This window comes from Podarcis melisellensis (assembly GCF_964234715.1).
Source record: "Podarcis melisellensis genome assembly, chromosome: 17".
In the NCBI taxonomy this organism is placed as follows: Eukaryota; Metazoa; Chordata; class Lepidosauria; order Squamata; family Lacertidae; genus Podarcis; species Podarcis melisellensis.
The window spans coordinates 25779274-25805336 of NC_138534.1; the positions used below are offsets into that span (position 1 = coordinate 25779274).

The 26063-nt window shown below is 39.9% G+C and overlaps 1 protein-coding gene across 12 annotated transcripts in view; it reads right to left on the bottom strand.

Moving 5' to 3' along the window:
• SHOC1 (shortage in chiasmata 1) overlaps nt 1–26063 on the bottom strand; it is a 255110-nt gene that overhangs the window by 6326 nt on the left and 222721 nt on the right. For 6 of the 12 annotated variants that reach the window (XM_081893689.1, XM_081893688.1, XM_081893690.1 and 3 more), the window contains 22 exons: nt 25463–25550; nt 21975–22147; nt 21174–21354; nt 20752–20863; nt 19352–19448; nt 19075–19179; nt 17740–18129; nt 17452–17556; nt 16485–16874; nt 15743–16210; nt 13156–13287; nt 11397–11573; nt 10542–10649; nt 8922–9103; nt 8462–8534; nt 6921–6990; nt 6615–6799; nt 5753–5870; nt 4832–4943; nt 3518–3639; nt 1894–1987; nt 25–156 (listed from right to left, as the gene is read on the bottom strand). In XM_081893689.1, the coding sequence (XP_081749815.1) occupies nt 25–156; nt 1894–1987; nt 3518–3639; nt 4832–4943; nt 5753–5870; nt 6615–6799; nt 6921–6990; nt 8462–8534; nt 8922–9103; nt 10542–10649; nt 11397–11573; nt 13156–13287; nt 15743–16210; nt 16485–16874; nt 17452–17556; nt 17740–18129; nt 19075–19179; nt 19352–19448; nt 20752–20863; nt 21174–21354; nt 21975–22147; nt 25463–25550 (3614 nt within the window). The remainder of the gene's footprint in view (nt 1–24; nt 157–1893; nt 1988–3517; nt 3640–4831; nt 4944–5752; nt 5871–6614; nt 6800–6920; nt 6991–8461; nt 8535–8921; nt 9104–10541; nt 10650–11396; nt 11574–13155; nt 13288–15742; nt 16211–16484; nt 16875–17451; nt 17557–17739; nt 18130–19074; nt 19180–19351; nt 19449–20751; nt 20864–21173; nt 21355–21974; nt 22148–25462; nt 25551–26063) is intronic. The other 6 variants (XM_081893691.1, XM_081893693.1, XM_081893695.1 and 3 more) reach the window with 6 other exon arrangements.

Genomic DNA, 26063 nt, shown 5'->3' on the forward strand with positions numbered 1-26063 from the left:
CCTGTTTGTTTAAGAGAAACTCACCTCTGACGGCAAGACGGAAAGCCAAGATTTGTCTAGCCATTCCTGAGGATGTCTTTGAGAAGTCATCAGAATGTGGTCAGCGATCTGACGAACCAAAAGGGCTGTCTCTTCAACTCCTGGTGTAAGAACCACCTAAAATGTTGTTATACATTCAGAACAGAGATTACATAAAATGGAACAAAACAACAAGAATCCTTGGCAATTTAATGCCCAGGTTGATGCTGCATGTTAACAATCTCAGCTTAGACACAACATTAAGATAATCAAGGCCTCAGTTACCAATTTTCCAGTAAGCTCTATATGCGGTTAAAAAATTCTACCCCAACTATATCAGGCAACAGCCTGAACTAAGAATTTACATTTGCTTTCATTTATTTTCCAAGCAGAACGTCAGGAGCTTAATCAGGATTTAAAAAGTTGATGAAAAACCTAGAGAAATTACATTAATAATGGATTGCTTAATTGTGATAACTGAGCTTGCTGACCTCTAGTGGTGACATGGCATTAGGTACTTCTGTTCAGCCCACAGTGTTTTTTCCTACTGTCACATGCCAGAATTATTTGAAACTTATCATGTGCCAGCTACAATGGACAGAGCGTGGGCAGTGCAAACAAGCAATACTTGTGACAATAGATAGCAGAAGCCTGTGTGATATAAATTTGCCACAAGATTACTCAGTAAGTGATTTTAGAATACTGGCCGTGGCTGATGGTTGACAGGGCAATTCTTCTTCTTCCTCTTCTTCTTCTTCTTCTTCTTCTTCTTCTTCTTCTTCTTCTTCTTCTTCTTCTTCTTCTTCTTCTTCTCCTTCTTCTCCTCCTCCTCCCCCCGCACTCAGGAAACGGGCGAGCTTTGGCTCCTGCCCCAACTCCAAAATACCCTATTTGGGGACCTTACACAGGCTGCTACTGATAGGAAAGCGCAAACAGAAGTGTGCACATCACTGCCCTTTCAGCAAGTACATCAGTGGAAGAACCCAGCAGACCAAGGCAGGAGGTCACCTCTGCTACATTCTAACTCCCACCAGCAGCATGGAGCAGGGCTTAGAATTGCCCTGTACCTTAACTTATTGAGTGAGTATACCTTTGGATTGCATCTGCGCCTTCTTCCTGTACTTCTGCTTGTGTTTTGTAGCACACATTTGGGAATGTAGGGTATGTCACAAGAAAATTCAGTCTGCACTGTGCCAACTGGCTATGTAAAAAAGTGAGAAATCCAGCACTCCAGGAATCAGGTACTCTCATTCTAAGCCTTCAGCCCCCGCAAATGAGAACCGAATTATTTGGGCAGGGGAAGCCAAGTGATGACATAAGAAACACAGCTTTATACAGACTCCATTGAAAACTGTGGCCACTTTCACTTGTAACACAAAGCTATGGTTTGTCTTAACTATAGTTTGTTGAACAAAGCAGGGTCAATATTTGGAGTCTTGTTTCACCTAATGTTGGTTTCTGTTTGCTAATCACTTTTGCCGCATTTCTCTCTAGACAGGTGAGCATCTTGAGGCAGGGCACCAACACTAACCAGGATTATGCTTGCATAGTGGGGTTAGATGCAACAAGAAGCCATGGTTGACACAAGCTGCAATTCATAAGCCAACTTCAAACAGTGGTTTTATATTCCGATTTGTTGATCACTAACAAGTCATAGTTAATTGGTGAGGATAGGTTTGGGAGTGCAAACAGACCTTATCTTAGCATTTCATGCAAACCAAGTTACTATCAGATCCTACACATTCTTTGAGATTCCTTTACAGCAGATATTAAAATCTAACCAATTTCCTATCTTTTGTCTGTGCATGAAGGACGAAATATTCTGCTAATGGAGTTTCATAAGCAACATTAACAAATATATTTTACGAAAACTACCTTTACATCAAAGTCTTCCGACTTCTGTGCAAATGAAACCAAGGCTCCATAAATCAAGGTTAGGTGATGCAGAGTCTTTCCAGCTAGGCTATACCTAAATAAAGTAGTATTTCATTACACTTAGTCAATATCTGTGTTCAAAATCTATGAAATATTGAACATTAAGTTACCTGAACATTTGCTGGGGAAATGTGATAAAGTACACACAACATTAATATTCTTTAGATTGATCTCTTTTCATAAAATATATATATTTGGCTTACACTGCATGCTAGAATTCTTTTCCTATGTATCCTTACTTTGTTCCAATATTTTTCCTTTTTGTGATATATGTATTTATTTTAAAACATTTATATACCACTTAATACCACTTAAATAAAATCTCTAAGTGGTGTACGGTCAACTATAGATTCACTGTTATTATTATTCTTAACCTATAGAAAGGATGCAATAAAAACTGAACAGGCAGAACTACATGATACAGTAAAAAATAACAAAGTTAAAAATGTAGGACACTTCAGTAACTGCAAAACTGACAAATGTACCTAACTACGTCTTACTCAGAGCAGGCTGGCTGAAATTAGTTATGCCCACTGACTTCAATGGGTCAATTCCCAGTAAAACTTAGTTGGATTCCATCCACAAGAATCAAAGCAAGATATCTCAGAATGGATAGTATTCATACAACCCAGACTTCTCTCCATAACCTCACAAGGAAAGAGCATTTAAGGTAGCTATTTCTGTCTGATCTGAAAAAAGTCAGACTGCACAAGGAAAGTGAATGTGGATGCAGAAATGACCCTGTTCTCCTGTAAATAATTAGTGAGGAATAACATCTTTATAGTGACTGGCTAGGCTGCAGCATTTTTAAGAGGCCTGCACTTCTTAACGTGCTGCTATTCAGCTGCTGAACAGCAGCAGTCAAAACATTTTTGTTAAGGCATGTGCAGCAATCAGACCCTTAACCAACAATTTTGTGGTGAGGGCAACTGAGGATACACAGGACTGGGATAAATAACTTAACCATAACATAGTTAAATATATTTAAGGTTATTCCGTTGTATGAGATATTAATAAAATAAACATTTTAGAGTAAGTGTCTAGTGTTTGCTATATCAAAGTGTTTGCAGTCATTTGCCAGAACACTGGGAGGTAGGAATAGGTATGTTTTAAACAACAGGTAGACTATTGTTTCCATACTGAACATTCGGGGAAAGGTCTAGAGCAAGGACGTCCAACTCCCAAGAGACTGTGATCTACTCATGGGGCGGGGGGGGGGGACTGGCAGTGATCTACCGCTTTTGGGGAGGGATCAGGTCAAAGAGCTTTTTTTAGGGAGGAAAGCCCCGTTATTAAGAGCAAAATGTAAGACGAGTAAAAACTCCATCTTTCGTTCCAGCAGTTATGCGAAAATGGAGGGAGGGGGAGGGACCAGATGCTCTTAGGCCAATGCAAAGGAAAAGGAGCTGATTGACCTGTTGGACATTCCTGGTCCAGAGGATCTCCTCCATTACAGCTACAGCCTTGGCAGAAATATTGCAAATTTGAGCTTTCACTTCTTAAAAAAAAGATGGCATTCTTCTAAACCTCATGAACTAGGATCAAACAAAAGATATGAACTTACTCTGAATTTAATCTTTCTTGGGAGTAGAAAATAATCCAACAGGAGCTGTACTGGAGTGACAGCACTACAAGTCTTAACACAATGCTATCAGAAGATTTTTCATAACCAAGTTCTTCCATGTTCTGCAACAAAATAAGTATAAAGCAAGGAGCTGATTGTATACGCAAGACTATAGCTATCATTGAAAATGGTTGAAGCACAGGATTTCACTCCTAATTTGGAAAGTGAGTTTCACTTTCTATAAAACAGGGATAATTAAGCTAAGGTGTGTTTTGAGATTTGTATTAAAGATGCCTATTAAATCGTAGCAGAATCAGTGAGTGTGCCTTAAATGTTTAAAATGTCACGAGTCTCTTATACTCTGCAACTAATTCATGCAGGATTAAAGTGTGGATTAGAAGAAAAAAAGAACCACCAATATTTTTGCTTCCACATGAGTATTACCATATTTTTCCGTGTATAAGACAATGGTTTTTTTCCTTTAAAAATTAGGCAAAAATTGGGGATCATCTTATACATGAATAACTAAACAACTCAAGGGTAAGCTCCCCCTAGAAAAGCTCAACAACTCAAGAAATACTGATTTCTTAATTTTGGGTTCAAAAAAATAGGGGCCGTCTTATACATGGGGGTGTCTTATACTTATTACCCCTCCATTTATCCGAGGTTTGTAATTTTACAGGCTCAAAAGTCTGCTTGACAACTTTCATTAATTCACTTTATAAAGTTTATGCCTTGAGTAACAATCACCCACTTCATCTAAAGCTGTGTTTCTGTACTCGCTTAATTGGCAGACCAGAGTGAGAACTTCTGCACTCAAGTCCACCAACCAGGCTCCACCCCCTTGGCAGCCCATGATTGGGCAATTTAAACTTTAGCCTTGCTGAGCTATTCTGCCCTGTAATGTGGCCAGTGAGGGATTTTACAACTGCCGGCCGCTGGAATGTGATTCCTTGCTACAAGGGAAATGGAGGACAACCTGTGAGGGGCTGCCAATGCTGTCAACCCAGAGCAGGGTAAATGGCCATCTCTGTACTCACTTATCCAGCAGTAATTTTCACTGACTCAATAAGGTTCACTTCTGAGTAGATATACACGGGATCATAGAGCAAAATATACGATATATTTAGTAGGTATACAACAGAACAATTCCCCCTTGGCTAACAGATTATCAAGATTTATGTATTATTTGACATATTCTCATGTTAACTTATTACTAAGCTGTGAAACGTCTTAGACCCCTTCAGTGTCCAGGACAGCATAAAACTTCTCATATACGCAAGGGGAAAATCTTTAACTGCCACATATTTTTACCTGAATAATGATAGCAGTGCATTCATCTACAGTCATCACGATGTAACGATCCGTGCTTCCAAAGAACTGTAATGCCTCACAGCACTTCCTCTCAATAAATGTAATATTGTACCTGTACAGATTAGTCCCTGTTAGTAGACCAGCTGTGTACATTTCAGTAACCCAACTTAAATACTTAAAATTGTGCTCTTCCTGCACTGAATGTCCCAGCATTATTTCTCATGGTAGTCTTTCTTTGCCCGTGTCATCTGGCCTTGCTAAGTTCTAAGAGGACTTTCCTCACCTCTGCTGCACCCCACACCTCTGCCAGTTCATTGCCTGCTACTGAATTACCTGACAAAAGGCCAGGGCATACAACCACACCCCCACCCCAACTGGAAGAAATTATATTTTGCTTGTATTTTAATGGGGGGGGGCGGCAGAATCTAATTCACACTCCCTAAAACAATATGCAAACCAGACAACAGCCATCATCTGAAACTGACATTTGCCGAATTTTGCAATACAACCAACCTACGTGTTGCATATATTAAGGGGAAATGTGCATAAAAACACATATATTAGTGAAAATAACACAAAAAATGCATTATATTATTAGTAACTGCTTGCAAAAATGTGTATATTAGTGGAAAAAATTGATAGGAAAATGTGCTTATTAGGATAAATTTGCACCCAAATGCTGGCAATGTTTTAAAATGCAAATTACGGAAAAGTGAATTTAGTCTTGGAAAAATGAAAAGCTGTGAGAAATCTAAATTGACAGATTCCTTCATCCTCAACTGGCCACATTTAATTGAGAAGTAGGTCGCAAGTGTTTATTAACATTCAATCCTTATTAACAGCCATAGAGCACAGGCTGAGGAGGAATTGCAAGCTATGACAATGGAAACGCAAAGAGAATGCAAGATGCTCACTACTTACTTGGACTCCAGTAACTGAAGGATTTCTGGGGTATTGAGAAGGCCCTCAGATGTCAGAAAAACATATGGAATTGGCAGTTCCAGGAGGACACACCCAAAATTATCTGGAGAAACCTCTTCTAAAGAATATTATTATTAAGATATCTATACTATCTTTCATTCAAGGGTCTCGGTGCAGTTCATAAAAACACAAGCTAAAGACATAATTAAGTAGTTAAAACAGAAAACAACAAAACAATAACCCCCCTCCCACAAACACATTTAAAATGCTTTAAAATATTAATCAGCCAAACCCTTGGTTGAAGAGGAGCGTTATTGCCTGGCACCTAAAGATATATAATGGCGACACCATAGATATGCACATGCTCATGCTGCTTTTAAGTGAACTGTGAGTCAGGCAGTCCTGGAATAAAATCTCCTCTCAATCTGTATAAAGTGATTTTAGGCAAACTACAGTCTTTCGGCTTCATCTACCAATCTGTACTATGAATACTGACATACTTTACAAGGTTGCTGTAAGGATTACTGAAATAATGTATAAGAAAAAGATTAAGATTGCTGAATTATATTTTTTTAAAACTCCATTGGAGTTGACTAGCACAAAGCAATATGTTTAAAAAATGCTATATTAACACTATATATTAGTTTTCCCATTAGATCAGAGCACAGCACTAGTTCTTTTCTGCCTTTACAGCTGTATAGCTGGGGGAGGAAACTCTGGGCACCATCTGATTTTATGCGACTTTCATTTCTGGGAGTCAATTTTATGTAACCATTTGAAAAGATATTGGATCACTTTTTATGAAGCATGCCCAAACCTATTTGACTTTTATCATCTATTTAGTATTTAAACATTCACTTACCGATTCCAAATGTTTCCGGAACAGTGGTTATGAAAGTTATGTAAGAAACATTGAGATTTTTGCAAATATCAAGCCAGCAGGATTTTTCTGAATAATTATACTCCACCACTAATGAAAAATGAGTCCAAGGGAAATCAGGTCCAATGTTCTGATTATATACAACCACACAAGAGGATCTTTCCAAACTGCAAACGAAGCAAAGGCGGGGGAATTTTAGGATGACTACCTTCAGTTACATCCTATAAATCTTTTCTTTTTAATAATTTCAAGATCCCAGTCTATTTTCTAATAATGAAGTATACTCACCTACTTATTACATCTTGGCTCTCTAGAAAAGTCCCTCTTTCCTCAGAATCTAAATACACAATTTTCAAGCCTGTTGGAAGACAGAGCTGCAAGTTAGTGACTCAAGTTAAAAGGTTCATTTGAAGCGGTGGAAATAATAACCAATAATAACATTTGTCAGGTTCCATCAGACAAGAGCGTGTGAAAAATACCAGCATATAGTAATGATATTTACTTTATCTTTAGTATTTATATAAATGTGCTGGGAAGTTCTCTGTTATTTAAAGGGCAACTTCAGATGATCATCTGTTGTCTTAATGAGATGTGAATGAGCTTTTCCCCACCATACATTCATGCCCTTGGTGTGAGACAGCAAACAAATGGGAAACTTTTCCATTTACAATACGTAGTTTCTGATTTCCTCTGGACCAGGAAACTCTGGTTAGCAGCTTCTGAAAAAGTCTGGATATTAAGTCAACTTCAAACCATAGCTTAATATCCTCGTTCTTCTGAAGCTGATAACTATAGTTTGCCACCTGGACAAAATAGAAAAGCTCATGCAAAGGGGCTGTATGTCCTACAAAAAGTCTCATTCATATTCCATCCAAAGGCAGAAAGTATCATGCTGTAATGACTGTGAAGTGACCATCATTTGTATATCAGATTGCTTCCTAAGGTAAAGGTAAAGGTACCCCTGCCCGTACGGGCCAGTCTTGACAGACTCTAGGGTTGTGCGCTCATCTTACTCTAGAGGCCGGGAGCCAGCGCTGTCTGCAGACACTTCCGGGTCACGTGGCCAGCGTGACGAAGCTGCTCCGGCGAACCGGCACCAGAGCAGCACACGGAACGCCGTTTACCTTCCCGCTAGAAAGCGGTACCTATTTATCTACTTGCACTTAATTGTGCTTTCGAACTGCTAGGTGGGCAGGAGCTGGGACCGAACGATGGGAGCTCACTTCGCCGTGGGATTCGAACCGCCGACCATGCGATCGGCAAGTCCTAGGCACTGAGGTTTTACCCACAGCGCCACCCGCGTCCCTTAGATTGCTTCCTAATGACCATCTAATGTTTCTACAGCAATTCAGAGGTGCCTGCTTGAATTGTAAAGGTTTATTAATTGAACGCTGATGGCTGGTGGCTAGGGCATGCTCCACAACCTGAGGTGTGGGCTGGAGAATGCTGCAGAGATTCGAGGGGAAACAAACATATCTAGGTCTGAGATTTTTAGTTAGGAAGACTTTTGTGGGGCTTCAAGAGATGATCACACTTCCTTGTGGAGGAGCTGATGCAACTTTATATTCTAGTAGCCCTACCTGACTCTCAGTGCTCACTGTGCTTGTTTTTAAATAAACACCTATCATGAAATCACTGCATGTGTCTCTATCTTGTCCAAAAGGAAACTAAAACAGAGAAATCATCATTGCTCAGAGAACTACAGAATATATAATAATATTATGGGAGTTTGAGATTCAGATCCAAGTCTTTTGAATTGAAATATGCAAGCAAACATGCAAATATTAGGGTACATACAGTTTCCAAGCAAAACAAAAAATAACATTTACCTTGCACTGTACTGATGGTGTTGATTAGTACATCTGTTTCTTCATCAAAACCCATTCTAGTCACAATTACTACCTGGCACATCATAAAAAATAAAATAAAGTACCGTATGCATTTTAAAAACAACAACACAATGATAAGTCTGTATTTGATATTTAAAATATTTGGCAGTAATTTGAGATAGTGGTAGATATTTTCAGGACTTGAGGATTAATCACAAGAAGCAAGAGTAATTTAGATTAAATGCAAAAGTAGATTAATGGATGTAGAAAAAATAAGAAGCAAGGCTATGCAAAAACTAGTATTTGTAGATGCTCAGTCCTAGGTTTTGTTGAGCATACTACCCCTACTCCAAGGGTGGGTGAACTTTCCTTCCCTGGCAATTCATGCTATGCTAAAAATTCTGTATAATGATTCCAGTCTTGGTTTTCAGCAGATATGCCAGCTTTGGATATTATTTACCTTATTCTGATCATTCATATTACTCTGCACCCATTTGGACATTTGATGCTGCAGTTCTTTTATCTTGGGATTGACTTCTTGCTTCTGCATGGAAATCTGCACAATCTCCAACAATCTACAAATATTATCCAGCCTGGAGTCCAGGAAGTCCTTATATCTATCTTTTGCGTTGAACAAATATCCTATTTAAAATTAATTACATCAATCACATGCTTTACAAAAGCATCATTAACAACAGTACTGTAACAAACTAGTAGTTTGTTTCTTTTTATTGTCCAAAATGAAACAATCACAAAGCAACCGTCAAGTTTAACATTAAAACAACAACACCAAAAGAAAAATATATAGCACAGAAACAGCCCTAAGCATAATAAGCATATTCCCTCAAACCATATAAATACTTGATTCAATTGGAGGTGACATACACTGTAATGCTGTAAAAATAAACCAAAAATACAATGTATGCATCTGCCACAGACTTTTAACATTGTTATGGCCCATGATAGCTTTACTGGTAATTTAAAGATTGGCCAATGTTGCCCTTAAAGGCTGCATTCTGTAATGCCACCCTCACCCAAATCTTCCAGACTCAACATATATTAACTCTTCCCTTTCAACCTTTAGAAATATTTTGGAGGAGGGAAATGTACCATGCTAGGACAAAATGTAGTACTTCTGTGACGAGTAACAGCCTTAAGTTAATTCAGGCTCTGAATTATGAATATGATATTGCAACGTATTTAGAAGACGATACAGGGCTAGCTCTGCAAAGGATATGCTGGGCCCCACCCTCATTAGAACTGGGATGTGGGGCTAATGAAGAAAGCCTCAGGGGAAAGTCCCGGAAAGCTTCAGAGCAAAGTCCTAAACTTATTGCCAAAACTATTGGACACCCAGAGCTTCACCAGGTCTCTAGGTGTTGCAGCAAAGATGAGGACCTCACCTTATCACTCACCCATCCAATACAGTTATCAGCAGTTTGTCCTTACTGTCTTTGGACAGTCTGAAGGAGTGATGCTTTTTCAGGAGATTGAGCGGCTGTAGCCCCCCTTTCCCATTGCCTTTTTTCTCCGACTAGAAGCCCTGCTCCCCTAAGTGCTCCTTTCTCTCCTTCCCCATGGTGGCTCCCTTTTATCCCCTCCTGCACAGCAAGCAAAGAGGAGTTGAGCAGTAATTGGCAAGGCAATCACAGTTCCAGGGCACTTCCCAGCTGGTTGTGCCTCCTTGCCGCCAGCTGGATTAGACCACAGATCCATGCAAAAGACAAATTCCAGATAGCTAGATTTCTACTCCCAATAACAGGAAACTAGACTTCCACCACCTAAATAATTTTTCCATGATACCATTAACAAACAAATAAAAAAGAATTTACATTCAAGACATTTTCACAGCAATTCCACCCCCACACAAATATTTACATGTTTAAAAAAGTGAGGAATTGGAACAATAATGAAGAACTGAATTCTCATACAGATCTGTCAACAAAATGATATAAAATATGAATGGATTTTTACAACGTCGCTAGTGCCTCAACGATCTACAGTAGTGTTCAGGTATTTTCATGCTGTGTTTTATTAAAATTACAAAGGATTATTATTATTATTTATATAAAAAACTAACCCAATGCGGTGTTCAAGTTACATGTTAATAACAGGTCTCGAACTGTTACCAGTAAATGAAGAGCAACAGCATGTTTGAATACTGCAATCTCTCTCCCCTCTTTGATACCTATTAAAAAGGCACAGAAATGTACAGTTTACATAGGAGTGTTCCCATAAATATTAGAATTATTTGGTAAATGAGGCAATAGCATTTCTTACCTTTTTGTAATGACAGAGCTCTATATGGGGGGCATTTAAGGCCCTTAGATTGCTTCCACACTAGAGCTCTTTAGTGCTACTGAGTCATTACAATACATTTCTGCAGTTGGAAGAAGAATTAAAATGGTGGTTCCACATGGCATTTCATATACACCCCTTTCATTAGTCAGTTACTACTCAGTGGGTAAGAGCTTCCATTACTTGCTTCCTCCTTGCATTTAGAGTAATTGTATCTTTTTTGGTATTATTGCAATTGCAGTATTTCTATAATACTTTTAAAAACAACAACAATGAAGAGCTATATGACTGCAATTGTCTTAAAAATGACTCCAGATCTGGTGAAAAAGACTATACAGAAAACACTAGATTGATGCAGTTTAGCAGCAACATCGTTTGGATTCTCTCTAAAAGCCAAATGAACAAATGATGTCCATTCTGAAGAAAGAGGCTATTACAGCATCCTTGGAAATTTCAATTCAGTTCCTAATACCATGAATTAAAATGATTATGTGTAGAAGATTCTCAGAAAGAAACCCCAAATAATAGTTGCCAGGACAATTATCCCTGTCTGCTAAGTTATAAACTATTACATTTATCCCTGAGTAATACAAAGAACCCTGCTAATGTCATAAACAATGCATGAATCTGTCCTTACCAGTCACACCTTGTTTAAAAGCATCACTGATCACTTTCTCCTGCTGTTTCAAAAAATATCTGGTGGTGTCAAAATTAAGGGTGCGAAATTTCCATTTAGGCACGCCAAAACTCATGAGCTCTTTCAAAACTGGAGTCACTGCAGCTTCAAGGATATGATATGCTTGAAATTGACTCTCTGGAGAAAACAAATTCCGCACAAAAAAACTTCAGGTTGGCAGCACATGGTTAAATAATGTGCAGTCTGATGAGAATACAAAATGTTTTAACAGCCCACAATACAGAATTTAAATCACAGACTTTTTAAATTTTCTAATGTTGTATTTAGTGAATACGGTATTTTCCAAATAAGCCTTTTGTTGTAGATAAACACTAGGTGGCATCATTGTTACCTTCTTAGAGAACAAATGTAGAACATTCTACAGTAGAAATATTTTGCTTCAGTTTTATCTTTATCTTTTTTCTTCGTGCCAGGACTGCCAAAGTTCACTTTGCATCTTCAGATGCAGACACTTTAGACATATGCAGATATTACAGGCTCTGTGTCAAAACCAGCCCAACCATTAGGCAAAGGGAAGCTGCCTCCTCAGGCAGGGGATTGTGGGAATAGGAGAGCACCAGTAGTGTTGGAGGACAGAGCTATTGGTGCCACACAGCCAACCGCAAGTCTTCTTAAGTGAGCCTGTTGCCTGCAGGTGTACTGTGCTGCTGCCAGAGTTGAAGTAAGATACAACTTCTAGTCTGATGGGCTTCTGTAGGTGGCATGAGGGGCACACCATCTTGTCCTTTGCCTCAAGCAGCAAAATGTCATAGGTTGGACATGCTAAATGTAAGCGAAGGGCTTATCCACACCACTATGGGCTTTCTATGTCCAAATGACCATCTTCTTTTAACTCATAAAAATAGCAATTCTACCTTCTACAAGCTTTTTTCTCTCTTAAGTCTTTCACAACATCATGACATATTTTGACTGTCTAATAAAATATGCACATAGGAGCACCAGCTTCCTAGCATTAATCAGTACAAGCAATTACGATGCTTCATAAATTTGAATTACCGTATTTTTCGCCCTATAGGACGTACTTTTCCCCCTCCAAAAATGAAGGGGAAATGTGTGTGCGTCCTATGGGGCAAATGCAGGCTTTCGCTGAAGCCTGGAGAGCGAGAGGGGTCGGTGCGCACCGACCCCTCTCGCTCTCCAGGCTTCGCGCAGCTCTCCCACCGCTGTGCGGAGAGCTGCCTGTTCTGGGGGCTGGGGTAGGGGAAAGCTCGGGCTTCCCCCGCCCCAGCCCCGCACCTGGGGGGGAAATAATTCCCCCCCTTATTCCCCCCCCCAAAAACTAGGTGCGTCCTATGGGCCGGTGCGCCCTATGGGACGAAAAATATGGTATATACTAGTGTGCCAATGGTCTTCAGTCTTTCTATGTTCTGAGAACCATTTCTATGCTGATTTTCTTTTGCTTGAACAGTATTTTCCTGGAGCTCACCTGAATTTCAAAGGCAGAATTGATGTCCGGGGAGATTTCCAAAAGGTGGCACTTCCTAAAAAAAGCTCAACAACTTCCTGATATATAGCAACCCTACTGAGCGGAATACACCCAAGTATGTATCTAAAGATTGGTAGTGATGAGCAAGCTACCTTTCATGGAAGCTTAACTTGCCATTGTTGATCTTCTAATTCTTTGGAACACTGAAAACCACAGCATAAATACCACCCACAAAAGAATCTTAACTACCAGGTGTCTTAAAATATTCAGTACCTGATGCTTTAATCTGAATGGAAACTATTTCTTCATTTTCCTTTGTTTGCTTTTCCATAGGATCTGCTTCGTTAAGGGTAAGAGGACTGATATTGTTTTCCAGTGTTGGGCTCTTCTCCTTAGCATCCAGAACTTAAGAATTACAACAACAGGGGGAGAAAACCCACAAGTGTTATAGGACAAGCTAGAGGACAATTCAATCCCTTACCTTGAATACTTTACTATTTCACATTCAGGAATTGAGCAAAAAGGCAACTCCCCCCACACCTCCTGTTAAAATCATACTGTAATCTCTGAACAGCCTACTCTTGGAGAACACTTCCAGGTGCAGTTGTCAAGTGAACCGATTCAAAATACCTTAAATCTGGAAAGCCACATTTCCCAGACTGATCTATGCTAATCCAACTGGCAGACTACAAGAACAGACTAGATCTCGCTCAGCAAGTTCCACACGCACTATATATAGTAGGACACCTATCATGTAAGGAAGGTTTTAACATCTTAAAGGTAAAGAAGGTAAAGGTACCCCTGACCGTGAGGTCCAGTCGTGGACGACTCTGGGGTTGCGGTGCTTATCTCGCTCTATAGGCTGAGGGAGCTGGTGTCTGTCTGCAGACAGCTTCCGGGTCATGTGGTCAGCATGACTAAGCCGCTTCTGGCGAACCAGAGCAGCACACGGAAACGCCGTTTACCTTCCCACTGGAGCGGTACCTATTTATCTACTTGCACTTGACATGCTTTTGAACTGTTAGGTGGGCAGGAGCTGGGACTAAACAACAGGAGCTCACCCGGTCGTGGGGATTCGAACCGCCGACCTTCTGATCGGCAAGCCCTAGGCTCTGTGGTTTAGACCACAGCACCACCCGCGTCCCTGTCTTTAACATCTTAAGAAGCCCTAAAACACTGATACAATGGCAACAATCAATATGCAGATGTTGCTTGCTAGATGGTAATGCAGTAACCAAGTACAGATGTTCCACTCTGGTATGCATAGAACAGAGGTCATCAGTTCCTGTGACTCTGCATTTAATGATGTTTTAAAAAGCAGGAAAGTGCAATATGGTAATTGATTCTGAATGTTAACAGATCTTAATTAAAATGGCATATGTGCACACATACTTAGCTAATCCCACTTTCAAACTAGGTCACAAAGAGGTAGTTAGTATTTTGTGAGCAATCTCCCTTTACACTTTTATATACACTCATTTATCTTATCATCTAGGCAGGACAACACCTAATAACAGGGATTAGTCTATGCCAGTGTTATTTGTTAGGGTGTTTCAGAGAAGGCTCCACAGGGCAGAAAAGAGTAGGATGGATATGGCATTGCACCAGAGCCTTTTGGTGCAAAGGAAAAACAGGATTAGTGCAACTCTATGCTATCATAATGCCTTGCCTACTCTCCTTGCGGCTTGTAATGACACAGTAAGAGATCTTATGATCCAGCTCAAGTTCCCACACTCACTACTCTGTGGAATCAACTGTTACAAATTCCTGTAAAGCATGCGCTGTCACAACCGGTGCATCATACCCAATGCACTTATAAGCCAGTCCACTCCAGTCATATGATAAGGTTATTAGCTAGGCTAATCACTGAAGCTGTGATTAATGGGAATTAAGTGTGGTGAGGAGGAGATCAATGGAGAAATTTCAGGCTTGCATCAGAATAATCTGAATGGGAATGCACACCCTACCTGCTGCTGAGGGCAGGATTGACTCTGCCATTAGACTAAGTGAGGCAGGCTGCTTCAGGCAGCAGATTCTTGCAAAGCATTAAAGGGAAGCAAATTGTAAGTTATTAAAGGTGAAAGGCCTTATTCATTAATTATTATTATTATTCATTAATTGCTTTTCCACAAGATCCAGTCAGAAGAGCATGACTGTGCCCAACAACGACAGATATAGGGCAGAGAGTGCATTGCACCCCTTTCAAAAAAGTATTATTTTAAGACACTTTCATACTGGAAGTGACGTGTGACCCACATTTAGGTGATCAGATGTGATAATCACGTGCACAGCTTTTATTTTGGTGTGCATGCCACTGAAAGTTGTGGTTGGTTGTGGTTTCCCAACACAGGCACACAGAGCAAGAAGACATACAGAATAATATTAGAATAACTCTCATGGCTACCAGCCTGCCCCCATGCCCTAAAAGACTCCCAGAAATTGTAGTTTTGCTGGGGTACTGAGAATTCTGTTAGAGACCCCTAGTTCCCATGCCCCCAAATAGAACTAGAGCTTGAAGGATTTCCTCTGGCGAGGGATTGGCTGTTTAGGCCTGTAGTGTAGATATGCCCTAAGTGGTATCTGCCTCCAATTACTGTATGTCTCTTTCTGAATATGCTGGCTCACACTGGCTATACCCAGATGTAGCTTTATTAGATAAAGGATGCTTAACTTTGCTAAGTTTGAATAAATGAAAATATTTTTAAAACTTGGAGGGAAAAAATGTAATTATTCTGGATTAGAAAGCTCAATTTTTACAGTGGCTTTTCAACCCAGGGCAACATTTTTTGGGGAAAGAGGTGATTAAACCACCTTGGTTCCCCCTCCAGCCCAAAACCTTCGGATCACTGCCTTAAGCTACCTTCTGCTTGAATATCCACATTGTTTGGTTCCTCGTTTTGCATGATCATATGTTGAGACCTCAGCATGATAAAGTTGCTCAAAAGGTCAAAATCATCTCTACATTTCCTAGGCAGATCAAATCCATCAGGCATGTTATTTCCTAACGCATTCTTTGCGTCAGTAGATGCCTCCTTGTAACTGACAAGTTGGACTTGATCATTTTCTTCTTCTGGGTTTCCAAAATGCCCTGGTTTTCTTGTCTCAGTCTGTGGTTTCATTTTTCTGATGTTCTCAGTAGGTGCACTGTTGTCACCTACAGTAGATGTTGTGTGCTGTAGATCGACACCTGATGCAGGCTCCAAGAGCATTGGAAGAAGTCTCTCTTTCTTTTGAGGAGACAAACAAGAACCCTTTGTTCCACTACAATTAGGGACACTAGAAGACTCCATTCTGTTGTTAGAAAAGGAACTTGTCTCTTCAAGGCACTCTAAAAAGAAGAATATATATATAATATATATATATATATATATATATATATATAAGGTTTTCTCCCTGTTTCCCATATTTTGTATCTGTAACTCTATTCAGATGTTCATTCAACTGTGCTTCAACAACCAATGTAAGCACACAACAGCCCTGTACCCAACATCACCATGGATGCCAGCCCTGTTGCCTGCTACTATCAACTACAAAAGCCAATTGTTTTTGTCATTTCATTCTGTGGGGGGAAAACAACACCTGACAAAATGCCCAATACTTACTGTCCATCTGAGAGGTAGACATTTTTGAGACCACTTCGACATTGGTATGAAGAACCTTGTCTCCGGGGCTTAAATCTGTGTTCAATTCTTCTAAAACACATGGTCTAGCACAAGTTTCTGTTAAATTAATGCAGTCATCTTTTTCCAGGTGGCTGAACTCCAACATGTCTTCATGTGCAGACAATGGACGCTCACTGCTTCCCTGGTGGGTGTCGGTTGTGGACCTTTGCTCTCTGCCTCCTTCCTGGCCAGCCAGACCCACATGGTCACCAGCCAAGGGGGAATTTTCCTCGGCCGTCTCACCCATGGGGGTGTTACCTCCTTGCAAGTAGCTGGCTTGAAATTCTATAGCTGAAAGCTGTTGACATTTTGGTACGGAAGTCTGATGCTCTGTGAAAAACGGGAAAACATGCATTTCACATTAATTCCTAAAAGGGGAGAAAGGTATTAAGGGAAAGAATGCACATTTTAATATAAAGGCAAAGGTATATAAATACCATCTTTGCTATGAGTCCTGGAAGACCTGCTCTCTCCCTTGCAAAATCTGAAGAGAAGCTAAGATCACTCTGCAGCAGGAACAAAAAATATCTGAGAACAATCACTATTTCTAGTTACATTAATATGAAGCCTTAGAGTTCCACATGAAGAGCTCCAGAGATTTTAAATTACATTTCTCTGTCAGCCCCGCTTCAGATATTCAGAATGCAAAAATACATGGTCTTCTAAAACACATAGCACAAGTTTCTGTTAAATTAATGCAGTCATCTTTTTCCAGGTGGCTGAACACCAGACATTAAAAACTTCCTGGTACAGGGCTGCCTTCAGGTGTCTTTTAAAAATCAGATAGTTGTTTATTTCCTTGACATTTGATGGGTGGATGTTCAACAGGGTGGACACCACTACCGAGAAGGCCCTCTGCCTGGTTCCCTGTATCCTCAGTAAGATTTGCCTGCCTAGAAAGTCCTACCTGGGCTGCTGAGTTCCAATACACTTCTGCTCTGACTGGCACAAAGTTCTTGTGGGCGACAATTTTCCAAATTCTCTGTCTCAGGAGTAATTTTCACTTCAAGGTCTGAAAAAGACATTATCATGAAATTGAAAGAACCGTCTTTCTCTGTAGAATACAGAGAATGAGAATTGATTATTTTGTTTTTACTATCAACTACAAAACGTAAGACTGTCTATTAAGCCAATTGTTTTTGTCATTTCATGCTGCGGGGGAAAAACAACACCTGACAAAATGCCCAATACTTACTGTCCGTCCGAGAGGTAGACATTTTTGAGACCACTTCTACATTGGTATGAAGAACCTCATTTCCAGTGCTTAAATCTGTGTTCAATTCTTCTAAAACACATGGTCTAGCACAAGTTTCTGTTAAATTAGTGCAGTCATCTTTTTCCAGGTGGCTGAACACCAGTATGTCTTCATGCGCAGACAATGGACGCTCACCGCTTCCCTGGTGGGCGTCGGTTGTGGACCTTTGCTCTCTGCCTCCTTCCTGGCCAACCAGACCCACATGGTCACCAGCCAAGGGGGAATTTCCCTCGGCCGTCTCACCCATGGGGGTGTTACCTCCTTGCAAGTAGCCGGGTTGAGATTCTATAGCTGAAAGCTGTTGACATTTAGGTACGGAAGTCTGATGCTCTGCGAAAAATGGGAAAACATGCAATTCTCATTAATTCCTACAAGAAGAGAAAGGTATTAAGGGAAAGAATGCACATTTTAAAATAAAGGCACAGGTATATAAAAACCATCTTTGCTGTGAGTCCTGGAACACCTGCTCTCTCCCTTGCAAAATCTGAAGAGAAGCTAAGATCACTCTGCAGCAGGAACAAAAAATATCTGAGAACAATCACTATTTATAGTTACATTTATATGAAGCCTTAGAGTTCCACATGCAGAGCTCCAGGGATTTCTAAATTACATTTCTCTGTCAGCCTCCCTTCAGATATTCAGAATGCAAAAATAAAAGAAGATAATAATAATAATAATAATAACAATATATTTATTATTTATACCCTACCCATCTGGCTGGGTTTCTCCAGCCACTCTGGGTGGCTTACAGCATTTATATAAAATTGTAAAACATCAGACATTAAAAACTTCCTGGTACAGGGTTGCCTTCAGATGTCTTCTAAAAGTCAGATAGTTGTTTATTTCCTTGACATTTGATGTGTGGATGTTCAATGGGGTGGGCACCACTACAGATTAGGCCCTCTGCCTGGTTCCCTGTAGCCTCACTTCTCACAGTGAGGAAACTGCCAGAAGGTCCTTGGAATTGGACCTCAGTGTCTGGGCTGAACGAAGGGGGTGCAGGTGGTCCTTCAGATGTACTATAGATATAGGTATACTATAGTTCAGGGATGTCCAACTTTGCAAACAAGTTTGTGAACAACTTTTACTTTCCTCCCTAAAAAGAAGCTCAATAACTTTGACCTGATCTCCCCCTCCCAAGGGTAGATCACTGCCAGTTTTTAATTCTGTGAGTAGATCACAGTCTCTTGATAGTTGGACGTCCCTGGTATAGATCTATAGCTATTCACCAAAATATCTCAGCTGTCTCAGATTTGCCTGTCTAGAAAGTCCTACCTGGCCTGCTTTGTTCCAATACACTTCTGCACTGACTGGCACAAAGTTCTTGTGGGTGACAAGATTCCAAATTCTCTGTCTCAGGAGTAATTTTCACTTCAAGGTCTGAAAAAGACATTATAATAAAATTGAAAGAATTGTCTTTCTCTGTAGAATACAAAGAATGAGAATTATTTATTTTGTTTTCACCAGTTAAAATGACTAGCAATAAAATGATGAAACTAGGCAATATCAAACCCAAGAACTAGCGCTAGAACACCATTTTCTGTATCCTTACCTTCTCTGGTTATTTTAAGATTCTCATTTTCATTTCCTATAATTTCCTGAATTTCTGAAGAGATTAGCCCCAAGCATGTGAGATTCTCACTATTTGTCTAGATAGATTAAAAAAACCTGAAACAGTTATTTCATACATAATATTTCTCAAAGCAGCTTGAAGAGTTTTATATTTGAACTAGCAAAGTATTTTTAAAAGAATCTTGGATAAGTATAAAATTATTAAATAGTGTTATGTATTACCTCAATATAAAAGCATCATTTATTAGTTTTACCACAGAAGTAAGACAAATCTAATGGCCTCAGCACATAGATCCAAGTACCTTTTATGGGTGCTAATTGACCAGAAAAAGTGGCATAGCCCAGGGGTAGAAAGCCTTTCCTGGCCTGTAGCCCAGATCACTATTTCCTCATCCACTGGCAGGCAAAATATAACTGGTGGGTAGAATCACCTACTTGTTAATCATCTGACTCACTATGACATCAGGATATGCTCTCCTTTTAAGTCCCAATTGTCAAGAGCTCAAACAGGAATGCTGGGCTGCTTAACCTGAACAGGATGAGTGGGGAATGAAATCTTGCTTGCTTTGGTTTGCGCGAGCCTTTTCCCTGTTGGGAATAGTCACATACACCTAATGCAGGATTTAACCCCTCCCATCAGCCTTGGACTGCAGGCCTAATCAGGGGTCCTAATTTGGCCTTCAAGGTCGTTTCCTCCCTAGCAACACCCACACATCCTACATCTCACACCATTTATGGCATCCCATATTGGCCAGGTAAAGACACAGCTGCAAACAATCTTAAAAGTCAACCTAGATTGTCCCTTAGCAAGTGGGACTTGTGGCAGCACCTTTTAAATTTTGCAACAAATACAAGCTCTGTTTGGATTAGGTGTGGATTAGAGTGTGGCCAACCCTCTCTAAAACCAGGGCCTAAAGTCAGTGCTGATCAGCTGAGACTCCATGCCCCACTGGGATTGGCTTCACTCCAGAGTTTCCAATAGGCAACTGAGGAGTATAGCTGATCCAACCCCACCTTAGGGATGAAGGAACACAGGATCCTATCCACCAGGATGAAAAAGTTCCCTACCTCTGCTTTATATGCTGTGAAGCTCAACATTATCACCAGCTTCTGGCTGTACATCGAGCTTTAGAATATGTGAGCGTATAGGATTTTATAAGTGAGCGTATAGGATTTTATAAACTACTCTTCAATGCAACCTTTTTATCATGTAAGGTTAATCAAAGGCAGGCACAAGCCATATATATACAAGGTACAGTATCTTTGGAAGCATGGCAAATGATTGTAAAATAGTTTGCATGAGTAAATTTCAAAATCACTGCATAGCAGTTTTATAAGGATGATAAACACACCATTGATTAAATAAAGTAACTTACATACCTCCTCGTTCTTTAAAGAAACTTTACCAAAATTCTCCTGGTGTACTTTCCCTTTTGCTTCAGATTTCACATTCATTTCAGATGTCACATTCATTTTGAAAGCAAAACATTCTCTTTTAAAATCAAAGCACAAAGAGTTGTCTTTTAGTTTTCTGTTTTACAACTAAATAACACATACACATTTTCCCCCTTACAAAACCAGATAAGCATGCAAAACCAGTTTGTTCTTGGCAGTTTTATAAAAGTTGGTGAATTAAGGGTGGAAAGATCAATGAGATAAAATTAAGCTTATGTAAGTCAGAGCTTAGTTTAAAAGGATCAAAATCAGTAATAATAAAAATGTGCACAAAAATTATTTGTGGACAGATATTAAGATATTAATCATGTATATCGCCTATTGCACAACATCTAGTTACATAGTACCTGAAGATGTCCTCTTCCGTTATCTTATCTCCTTGAAAATTTAAAAGGGGTTCCTGTACACTGAAAGGTTTCTGTACATGGAATTTGTTTATTCGGCTCAAGAGCATATGCGGAGTAGGTAGATGTTTAGCATATTGGGCTAAATAGTCCATCGAAACAAATTCATTTTCAATATAAAAACCTTTTTAGAAATGGAAATAAAAATACAATAGTAAGTAATGAGATAGCTTTGCAGATCAATTCCTATCCTGAAAAGTGTCGTAGAAATCTATATCTCTCTATACTGCATTTGCACTAGTTCATCATTGTGAAGCCCCCATTGTAGGATTTGTAGCGCCACATCACATACCTGGATTTGCATAAAGTCAGAGTGCAGCCCCCACCAGAGACTTTTGACTGTCTCACCGCAACCCTGGATTTGCATGAAATCAGGGCAGGGGAGGTGTGCAAAAGAGAAGGCAAGTTACACAACGGCAGTAGCTTTCGAGACAGGTAGCTCCATAGTTTTTTAGCCACATAGTAACTGATATATAACACATGGGTGAGCAGGTTCTCTGGCATGTGCAATTTTCACATTTCTGCAACAGACAGCACTGTATTGATAATTACCATATTTTTCCATGTATAAGACTAGGTTTTTCCCCTAAAAAAAATGTCAAAAATTAGGGGGCACCTTATACTCTGGGCCATCTCTCCCCATTTTCTTAATCTGAGTCCCCCCCAAAATAGGGGGCATCTTATACATGGGGGTGTCTTATAGTCGAAAAAATGCAGTATTTGAAGTACAGAATGCTCATTTACCTTCTTCCGGCTCTTCAAGTTCCACTGGAGCATATTTAGGATTTAAATAACTGTCTTCATTCTTCATAAGCACATAAGCATCTTCTATGTCTAAAGGCGAACCAGGATTCGAACTTGGAACAATTTCAATATCTTCATTATGGACATGGAAGAGAGTGCTTGAAGTGGGTTTCCTGAAAAGTGGAAAGTTAATACTTTTCAGTTGATGGAAATATATATATATATATATCCATATTGGTCAGCTACTATGGCCTGCTACAGAAGGGGCTGGGATCCAAACACTTGTCATGTGCTGCTGCACTAATCACATGTCCCATGTTGCAGCACAGTAATTTCACATAAGGTCACTTGGTCTTAACTAGTAGAAGGGGGGCTCCGATAGTCCTTCTGCCTAGGCCAGGTATGGCCAAACTTGGCCCTCCAGCTGTTTTTGGACTACAACTCCCATCATCCCTAGCTAACAGGACCAGTGGTCAGGGATGGTGGGAACTGTAGTCCCAAAACAGCTGGAGGGCCAAGTTTGGCCACCACTGGTCTAGGCATTATCTCAACAGCCAAAAAAGCCTCTATGTAGAGACATACAGGAAAAACCACTGTAACCTTGTGCATGATCACTTGTGATAAAAAGACACCAATTATGGGGTTTTTCTGGTAGGCAGCAAGCTGATCAGTTGTCAAGAGGTCCTTGTTAGGTTCCTGCCTTGAGACATCCAGAAGAAGAGCTGTCATAAATATAAGCTTTCCCTTTTTCCACTCAGGATATGGGAACCTGGTGGGAGGAGGAGAGGGCAGGCTGTCTGAAATACTTTGTGGTCACTGTTTCTTTTCTGCTGGGGCTAGAGGGAGAAAGGGGTATCGTCAGGACAAACTTGGGACTTTCACGTCAACAGCTTGACTTTGTTTGCGCATAGCCATATGCAGTTGGAGACTGTTGCCAGTAGTACTCCAGTTTTGTGATTCAAGGACCCCATCCCCGCTTGGAGGGATAAAGACACGTGGACACTGTATATAAGGTTATATGCAGTTGGAGACTGTTGCCAGTAGTACTCCAGTTTTGTTGGTTTGATCGTTTCCTTGCCGATCTGAAGGTTGAATCCCCGCGACGGGGTGAGCTCCCATTGCTTGGTCCATGCTCCTTCCAACCTAGCAGTTCGAAAGCACATCAAAGCGCAAGTAGATAAATAGGTGCTGCTCCGGCGGAAAGGTAAACGGCGTTTCCGTGCGCTGCTCTGGTTTGCCAGAAGCGGCTTAGTCATGCTGGCCACATGACCCGGAAGCTGTACGCCGGCTCCCTCGGCCAATAAAGCAGGATGAGCGCCGCAACCCTAGAGTCGGCCACGACTGCACCCTAATGGTCAGGGGTCCCTTTACCTTATCTTACTGTTAGGGATGTTCCCATGACCTTAGTCCAGAGAAAGATGCAAGGGGAAAATAGTGGTTCCAGCTAGGATGTGTATTTCAGAGAAGGGTAAGATTTCCTATGTTCATGCATAGCACAGGCTTTTACTGCAACGACTGTATCATTCATTGAGGCTTGTGCTAGTAGAGGCTGCGGGTGACACACAGCAAGAAGACAGAATTAAGTCATTGTCCATAGTTATTTTAAGGACATTAGACCAATGCCAAATTGCTGAAGAGGAAAAATGTATGTGTCTCATAACCCCACAGCACAGAATGGGGCCACAGTAGTGATGACTTAATGTGCCTTTCTGCCTCTGCGCTTTCTAAATTAAGAATCTGATCTAAAGACTACGCCTCCTCCTTTTAAAGTTGCCCTCTTTTACTGACTTTGCCTGTTTCTATCACTGTATGTCTGAAACTTAATTTACTTGGCTCTCTGAGTAAACTCTTGGCTTTATAACAATAGTGTCAGCAGAAAGTCAATACAATCTCTAGAATTAACTAAATGCAGGAGACAAAAGGAACAAGGTCATCCTATGAAAAGCATTAACTGACTCTTATGTGAATGTTATAAAATAACATGTCTCTCATATATCAAACTAAAAGGTATCAACCTGAAGACATAAAAAGGCTTTTTCATGAATGACAAAGTTGGATAACCCCTAATGCACCTTTCTGTAATGTAATTTTAACATACTGATTAAGATTCTGTCCCCCATCTAAGAAAACTTCATTTCATTCATTAAATATATCTTCATTATATTTCATTGAACAAAGTCAACCTGTGGAATTGTTTTAAACTGTTTTAATGTTGTAATGTGCTCTGGGACCTTAGGGTAAAGGGTGGGTAAATAATAATAATAATAATAATAATAATAATAATAATAATAATAATAATAGTAATTTATTTCTGTGGTGCCTCACTTCATTTTTTGGGCTATACTATAACATAAGAGAATGTACATTGGTTTGGGTTTGCTTTCTTTGTACAAAATTATGTGGAAAACTTATGATATAAATGGTTCTTGAGGAAAACAGTGCAAAGCAGCAAAACAGGATATAGTTCAGTCCTTATGCACATGAAGGACAGGACTGCAGGAAGACAAATGTGATGAACAAGGAGGAGAAGCTAACCTGGTTTATTACTTCCTAACACTTCCTACTTTTATCTACCTCATCCTGCCTTCTGTGTGTGTATGGAGGGGGTTGTTGTGGGTATTAAATGAGGAAGTGTAGAGTCATGTAGACCACCTTGAATTTCTTAGAGGAAAAATTGGGATATAAATGCAATAAACAAGCAAACAAACAAATTATTGCTGTCCAAGTTCCCTATATGGGATGGTATTCAACTCAGATTAGAGTCACTGAAATTAATCACAGGGACCACAAGGGTCATCTAGTCCAACCGCCTGCAATGCAGGATTTTTTTCACCCAACGTGCAGCTTGAACCCATGACCCTGAGATTAAGGTTATGGGTGGTATTCAACTAGGTTTTGCTTTGTGTCCACCCATTGAAATTACAGTAGGTCCATTAAGAATCAATTGCACTTTTGGCTCTGCTTCAGACACCAAGATGTCTTGAATTGGCCTTGGCATTTAACTTGCGAAAAAAATTGTTTGTGAAATTGATTAGTTTTTTCTTAAAGAGCACAGAAACTCATCTAATCTTTCACAGAATGTGATTTAGTTGAAAACTGCAGGAACAAGACTTTCACACCAGGAAATTTCAGTTGCATCACGGTATTTTTTCATTACGCTCCTGTATATATTGTTACACTAACAACAGGGGAGCTTTCTGTTTTCCAGTTATTAACAGAGCACAATTAAAGAACAAGATGGACTTCAAATTTATTTTTCCTTGAAAAGCAGATGTCATATATTATCTGCATTTTGCAGATGATACACTGCAGTCAACCTCCAGAACAGTGAACACATACAGTACTGCACAGCTCAAGGTCCACTACTTTAAAACACACAAGATAGGCAGTAATGTTGACTCTGTTTTTTAAAGCATTCCCATCTTAAACACATTTACTTGGATACAAGCGCATCAACAACTACGTAATGATAAACGAAGAGGACTCACTCCTCCAAGAAGTCTTCTGTGCCAAGATATTTATTCCAGAGATCAAGCACAGGACGATCCATAGCAATTTGAGTGAGGTCAGGTGTAACTACAGCAAAATAAAACAAAAATAGTTAAAAAACAGTATGAAAATCATTACGAAAAATCCTTGGTTTCTTGGTTCCAGTTTCTCAGTTCATATTCTGCTCTGGCCTTTTCCTTCAGCCACCTCGTTCACTGGACTCTTTACCCAATGGAACAATTCCCAGTCTTCAGTTTGCCCACAAACCTACCCCGTCCCTAGGGCCTGTGTAAGATTTGCTTTAGGAAAAACTTGGACTTTTCCCTCCACATACAGTAATTGGACTATAAACCTTATTTGAATAATTGGATTGATTGTGAATAGCATTCTGTGCCATTCAGTCAGCTAAATCAATCAGTGTTCACTGCCACAAATACAACACAATACAGTATGGGTATGATAGTTATTATGTCTATGGTGTGCGAACAATTATTTTGATCATCTGATTGTATTGAATTGCTGTGATCAGTCAAAAGGATGCTTACAATGGCTAATGTATTTCTAACACAAAACAGTTGTCCACATACATTTTGTAACTTT